The sequence below is a fragment of the Nerophis lumbriciformis genome, linkage group LG17 (assembly GCF_033978685.3).
Source record: "Nerophis lumbriciformis linkage group LG17, RoL_Nlum_v2.1, whole genome shotgun sequence".
Classification (NCBI taxonomy): domain Eukaryota; kingdom Metazoa; phylum Chordata; class Actinopteri; order Syngnathiformes; family Syngnathidae; genus Nerophis; species Nerophis lumbriciformis.
The window spans coordinates 30,997,501-31,005,000 of record NC_084564.2 but is presented as its reverse complement, the minus strand read 5'-3'; the positions used below and the strand labels follow the sequence as shown (position 1 = coordinate 31,005,000).

The following is a 7,500-nucleotide window of genomic DNA, read 5'->3' as shown; positions in this document are numbered from 1 at the left end:
GAATCTTATTCAATCTCCCAAAAATATTTGTATACAAAGTACATATTTTAAATACAGTAAATAAATAAATGCAACTTCCGCCAACGACATACTGTCGACCAATAGGAATCACTGTTTTACAGGAAGTAGTAATCATGGCTGACCAATCACGAAGCAGCAACTCGTTTAAAAATATAAAATGACTAAAATACCAATGGCAGCATGCTTCTAAAATATACCCAGAATATTATTCAACCTCCCAAAAATATATGTATACAAATCATATATTTTTAAATACAGTAAATAAATAAATGCAACTTCTGCCAACGACAATATACTGTCGACCAATAGGAATCACTGTTTACAGGAAGTAGTAATCATAGCTGACCAATCACGAAGCAGCAACTGTCTCACTCCAGTCGTTTAAAAATATAAAATGACTAAAATACCAATAACAGCATGCTTCTAAAATATCCCCAGAATAGCAAGATGTGTGTATCACAATCCTTATATGTGTGCAAGATGGGAAGGTGTGTGTAAAGCATTGTGTGTAATATTTCGCAAAAATTGTGAAGCAGATTCTATGTATGTCCTTAATATTAGGAAAATCTACACAGTGGTTTTGTTTACTGTGTGTAGACTTTGTTAACTGTGTGAAAATTTAAAAAATTGTGTGTAAGCAATTGGGAAAAACTGTAAATAAAGGTTTTGAAAATCCAAAAAAGAAAACCCAAACACTGGGCTTTGTACGCTAATGGTCGCTAGGTGGCGACACAGCAACCTACCTTCACCTTTAATTCCAATGTGTGGTTAGCCGAAGAAGAAGAAGGCTGGCCAAGCAGAGCTGGTAGTCACATGTGTTTACTTCATTTCAAGTAGACTAACTATAGTTTCCCCCAGACACAAACTCACAGCAAGGAAGAAGTATGAGCTCCTGTCGACGACCAGAACATTCTGCCCCTCCAGATGTGGTTCGTCTTTGTTTTTGTGGCAGCTCAGCTAACAGTTTACATGTAAACTGCACGCTATGATAGCTAGCTAATGTTGGGTTTTAGCCCTCGTTCAAGTAATATTCTATTTGTTGTCAAGTAATATTATGTATGTTGTATTACTGATGTTCAAGTAATATTCTATTTGTTTTATTACTGGTGGCAATAAGTGAACGTGGGCTTCGTGATTATTAATTCAAACTGTTGTGTTCTCTAGTTTTACGACGCAAAGGAGGCAAAGAAATACTCTCAAAAGTAAGTCTGGATGCTACATTCATGTCACCTTCTGGTAGTGTTGTACCCATAGACTTGTTATAAGTGGACGCAGCATTGGCTGCTGTGACGCGAGAAATTGGGCCGCCATCTTGAAGTGGTGACGAGGAGCCAGCGAGTAGCCTAAACTGGCAGTTGACAGGTAGAAAACAAAGATGCTAAACTGACAGTTGACACGTAGAAAACAAAGATGCCAAACTGACAGTTGACAGGGAGAAAACAAAGATGCTAAACTGACAGTTGATTGATTGAGACTTATTAGTAGATTGCACAGTGAAGTACATATTCCGTACAATTGACCACTAAATGGTAACACCCGAATAAGTTTTTCAACTTGTTTAAGTCGGGGTCCACTTAAATTGATTCATGATGCAGATATATACTATCAGATATATACTATCATCATAATACAGTCATCACACAAGATAATCACATTGAATTATTTACATTATTTACAATCTGGGGTGCGGATCATCAGTCATCAACAATTGAGAACAGAGAAATGGATATTGGAACAGTGTAGGTCTGACTTGGTAGGATATGGACAGCAAGTAGTGGGCAGAGAGAGAGAGAGAGAGAAAACAACGATGCTAAACTGACAGTTGACAGGTAGAAAACAACGATGCTAAACTGACAGTTGACAGGTCGAAAACAAAGATGCTAAACTGACAGTTGACAGGTCGAAAACAAAGATGCTCAGCTGACAGTTGACAGGTAGAAAACAAAGATGCTAAACTGACAATTGACAGGTAGAAAACAAAGATGCTCAACTGACAGTTGACTGGTAGAAAACAAAGATGCTAAACTGACAGTTGACAGTTAGAAAACAAAGATGCTAAACTGACAGTTGACAAGAGAAAACAAAGATGCTAAACTGACAGTTGACAGGTAGAAAACAAAGATGCTCAACTGACAGTTGACAGGTAGAAAACAAAGATGCTCAACTGACAGTTGACAGGTAGAAAACAAAGATGCTAAACTAACAGTTGACAGGTAGAAAACAAAGATGCTAAACTGACAGTTGACAGGTAGAAAACAAAGATGCTAAACTGACAATTGACTTCTACAATACAAAGTCAATGGGGCTTAAGATTTTAGGTGTGACCGTTTTGTTAAAAATGTCATAACTTTCTTAATATTTAGCCCATTATAAAAAGGTTGGTGTCATTATTGAAAGCCTGTCAAACAAACCATTTTAGATAGAGACCTGGATTAAATTGGTTCAGGTTGATTTTATTCAATAAATTAGATACAGTATTTGTAGCAACAAGTTGAATGTTTGCTGTTGCATTAATGCATGTTTTTTTTTGCTGTTCATCAGTTCTCGAATGATCGAGATTCAGACCCAGATGTCAGAGAGAGCTGTGGAGCTTTTGAACCTGCCAGAGGGACAGCCATGCTTCCTGCTGGACGTTGGGTGAATATTTATTCAAGTTTATACATAATCCTAAAATGTATCGATATTTTTTTCTCTCATACACGTAGCTACAATAATAGGAGGAACCACTCTCAGTATAATGCAGAGCAGGTGTACTCCACTGCAAAAAATAATCATATCATATACATGTTTGGCCTCATTGAGGTGAAACTCAGTGTTTTATTATGTGTCTCAGGTGTGGCTCTGGTCTGAGTGGCGACTACCTGACAGAAGAAGGACACTACTGGGTTGGTGTTGACATCAGCACCGCCATGCTGGGTTAGTGCAAACTTTCTGATTTAACGATTATGACCCTGGACATAATAGCAGAGAGAATGTTTTCCACAGCATAGTTATGTCAACTTTTCTCACAATGGATTGTGGAGTTAGGAAATACGTAGTGACCCACATATAACACAACCTTTCTTTTTTTAAACTACTTTTTTTGGGGGGGGAAAGGTTCTGGAAAAATTAAAAACAAAAAAGTTTTATGTAAATTGATCACTATTATCTTAAAATTAGCATCATCTGTTGTTTGTTGAAAACCATTAAGGCATTTTTTTCTTGGGGGTCTGTTTTTATGTCAAGGCTCAATCTCTCCAGATGTGTGAGTGGTAGGGAGAAAAACTATGACTATCTTGGTATTGGCACCAGTTGGCACGTGCATAAATCTACTGAATATCAGACGACCATTCTTTTTATACAACAAAAATAACATATTTGGGTTGGCCTGGGCCAATATTCGATAAGTCAATTAACCGACGATCAATGAAAATTGCGTTGCTAAGTTTTACGTGTGTATGCTTCAAGAGCCTTCACGATTTTTATCGGTTTCAGGACCAGCGCGTGTTTGTGCTATAGCGCAGGAATGCCCCAACCACCGGTCCGGGGACCGGTGCCGGGACGTGACGCATTTGCTACCGGGCCGCACAGACACATAAAATAATTTATAAACGAATGCATTTTCTACGACTTAACTTTCGCCTGTCCCACTAGACCGCATGTGTCAAACTACAGCCATACCATTTTATATGGCCCGCCCACGCCTGAAAATAATATGCATCAATAAAGTACTTACTAAATGCATTCTTTCTTTCCATTTTGACAGTAAAACATACATTCATTGCATGCAATTGCATGTTTTTTGATTCAATTATATCTAATAAAGTAATAGAATAGAATATATCTTTATTGTCATTGTACATTGTACAACGAAATTGTAAGCAAAACTAATTTAGTGCAAATTCATAACACATAAAACCATAAGAACATAGATAAATAGATAAAAATACATAAAATACATAAATATAGCAAGCACACAGCTCACATGCACAGTCATTATTGTCGTCTTGTGTTCAGCGACACTATTGCTCTCGGGTAATAAGTGTTCTTAAGTCTGTTTGTCTGGCATTTTATTGTCCTGTATCTCCTCGAGGGCAGCAGTTCAAAAAGTTTATGTCCAGGGTGAGATGGGTCCCTTATGATGTTTTGGGCCTTTTTGAGGCACCTGGCACTGTACAGTTCATCTAGGGAGGACACTATAGTATTATACATTAAACATGTTTTTTCTTAAAATACAAAATACATACTTAAATAAATAAATATCTGCTTGATTTATGTGTGAATCTGTAATAATAATGTTAATAATGTAATGTTAGTTACATTTGTATGATTTTAGGTTGCAAAGTAGTTATCTCTGATAATAAAGGAACTATTAGTTTCATGTTTCCGAATAATGTAACAAATATATTATCATACATTCAACATGAAAAAAAATACCTGATTGGCTTATTTCAAAGCAAGTTATCCATTAAATTATACATTGTAAAAATGGTAATAGATTTTACGGTGGGGAAAAAAATGGCTGCTCAGTGGCCAAAATTTTATCATAAAAAAACAGTCGTACATTTTTTTTTAAATTTAAAGTAATACAGCGCAAAAACAACAACCATAGAGTTCATGATTAACACTGGCTGCTCTGTCACAATTTTATCATAAAAAAAACATGGTAGCCTTTTTCTATTTACAGCAATGTCCTGTAAGAAAAAGAAAACGATCAAATCCACGGTAGGATTCTGCCAACTGAGCTGCTGGTCTACAGATTTTTTTTAACGGAGTACGTAAAAAATATATATTGTTGTGCAATAATATTATAAGGGGAATATTACTCTTAGTTACAAGCGGCCCTCTGAGGGCAGCCATAACTGCCCTCATAGAGTTGGACACCCCTGCACTAGACACACCGATAAGCTTGTTTATAGATGTGCATTAAAACTCCTCATAGGAAGTTGCCATTTGTTATATTTGTTATAACTTTGTGACATGATAAAATGCACATTAATGAACATATAAAATATAAATGTGACAGATTGTAGCCCAAAAATGATTTCCATCTGCAGTCCTGCTGGGGATCTCATTGCAAAGAAACAAGCCCAGGGCTCCCACTAATTCAGCGTTACAGTGAGTTGTGTTTTTCATGCACTTATTTTTGCTGTATTTATTTGGCACAAGTGGAAAGCCGGTCCCTGAAAATAATACCCACATTAAACCGGTCCGTGGTGCAAAAAAGGTTGGACACCCCTGCACTAGACACACCAATAAGCTTGTTTATACTGTAGATGTACAATAAAACTCCTCATAGGAAGTTGCCATTCATCCATCCATCTTCTACCGCTTGTCCCTTTTTTGGAGTCGCGGGGGGTGCTGGAGCCTATCTCAGCTGCATTCGGGCGGAAGGCTGGGTACACCCCGGACAAGTCTCCACCTCATCACAGGGCCAACACAGATAGACAAACAACATTCACAGTCACATTCACACACTAGGGACCATTTAGTGTTGCCAATCAACCTATGCCCAAGTGCATGGTTTTGGTTGCCATTTGCTATATTTGTTATAACTTTGTGACATGATAAAATGCACATTAATGAACATATAAAATAAAAATGTGACAGATTGTAGCCAAAAAATAATTTCCATCTGCAGTCCCCAGCAGGTTGATGGTAACCTGCTGGGGATCTCATTGCAAAGAAACAAGCCTATCACTAATTCAGCGTTATAGTGAGTTGTGTTTTTCATGCATTTATTTTTGCTGTATTTATCCGGCACAAGCGGAAAGCTGGTCCCTGAAAATAATACCGACATTAAACCGGTCCCTTTGTGCAAAAAAGGTTGGGGACCCCTGCTATAGCGGACTGAAAAGAAGGGGGTGAATCATCTTGTCATCATTTAGTGTCTTTGAGTCTTTGTGCGTCTTTGTGGCCTTCTAGCATCACATAGTGCAAGCCTGGCCAACCCGTGGCTCTTATTTTCATATCAAAGTTTGTGGGGGTTTTTGTGTGTGTGTTAGGTGAGCAAGACGGTCTGCAAGAGCGGTCACTCTTTTGCATTGCTTTCTGCGGCTGTCGTTTCAACTACAAATCAACGGTACTAATAATAACCGCTGTAAATCTCCCAACGGTTAGTATTAAATTAAAATGGTCGAAAAACCGGCATTCATAATCGCACTTTGATACGGAAGGACTGGCGCTCGCTAGCTTAAATGCTAACATGTAAACCAGGAGTGCCCATTACGTCGATCGCGAGCTTCCGGTCGATTGCAGAAGGTGTGTCAGTCGACCGCCAGCCAGGTATTGAAAAAATACACCAATAGATCATCGATCTTCACTATGACGTTACTTTTGTCACTTGATTGACATTCACGGCACCTGAAAGTCTTGTGAGATGACACTGGCTGCTGCCAGATCATTATTAAGAAAAAATGACCGACAGAAAGGCGAGAAACTGTTTTTATTTCAACTGTAAGTTAAAGTACCAATGATAGTCAAACATATACACTAGGTGTGGCAAAATTATTCTCTGCATTTGACCCATCACCCTTGATCACCCCCTGGGAGGTGAGGGGAGCAGTGAGCAGCAGCGGATTCATTTTTGATGATTTAACCCCCACTTCCAACCATTGATGCTGAGTGCCAAGCAGGGAGGTAATGGCTCCCATTTTTATAGTCTTTGGTATGACTCGGCCGCTGTTTGAACTCACATCCTACCCATCTCACGGCGGACACTATCCACAAGGCCACACATCCCGTCAAAAGCCTAAAGACTGACCGCTCAGTTCCTGTTTTCACAATAAAAGTGCTGCTCCATCCTGCCTGCACTAACAAAATAAGAATCTCCGAAAGCTAGCGCAAACAAGCTAGCAAGCCATGGAGTTTGTCGCCAATGTATTTCTTGTAAAGTGAGGAGTATGGAAGCTGGACAAATAAGATGCCAAAAAGCAAGCACTTTCATGTGGTATTGGACAAAAAGGAGGACTTTTTTTGTCCTCCATATGAAAATGTGGAGGTTATCATCACTACTGTCTGATTCCAATCAATGCAAGTTATCACAATCATACCAACTTATATTCTTGTCTTCATGAAAGAAAGGAATGTTAAACATGCTTGTATTATCATTAAACACCTTTAACTTGTTAACAAAAACGGCCAAATAAATAATATACATATATATATATATATATATATATATATATATATATATATATATATATATATATATATATATATATATTAGGGGTGTAACGGTACACAAAAATTTTGGTTCGGTACGTACCTCGGTTTAGAGGTCACGGTTCGGTTCATTTTCGACAAAATATACATGTTTTGGTTATTTATTTACCAAATTTGTAAACAATGGCATAACATACATATACACACAGGGTCCATTGCCAGGGTTAATGTGGTCAACATATATAAAATAAAAACTAAATAAGATAAGGCTCAGAATGGTTTCTTAACAAAACCTTTCTACATATAAAGTGCTTTTTTTGATTGTTAGATTAATTG

At 37.8% G+C, this 7,500-nt stretch overlaps 1 protein-coding gene across 3 annotated transcripts in view; it reads left to right on the top strand.

Moving 5' to 3' along the window:
• The first annotated feature begins 780 nt into the window (after positions 1 to 780).
• Positions 781 to 7,500, top strand: part of bud23 (BUD23 rRNA methyltransferase and ribosome maturation factor) — a 31,199-nt gene continuing 24,479 nt past the window's right edge. For 2 of the 3 annotated variants that reach the window (XM_061973065.1, XM_061973066.1), the window contains exons 1-4: positions 781 to 950; positions 1,186 to 1,223; positions 2,563 to 2,658; positions 2,855 to 2,937. In XM_061973065.1, coding sequence (XP_061829049.1) covers positions 906 to 950; positions 1,186 to 1,223; positions 2,563 to 2,658; positions 2,855 to 2,937 — 262 coding nt within the window. In that variant the 5' untranslated portion in view covers positions 781 to 905. The remainder of the gene's footprint in view (positions 951 to 1,185; positions 1,224 to 2,562; positions 2,659 to 2,854; positions 2,938 to 7,500) is intronic. The other variant, XM_061973064.1, reaches the window with a different exon arrangement.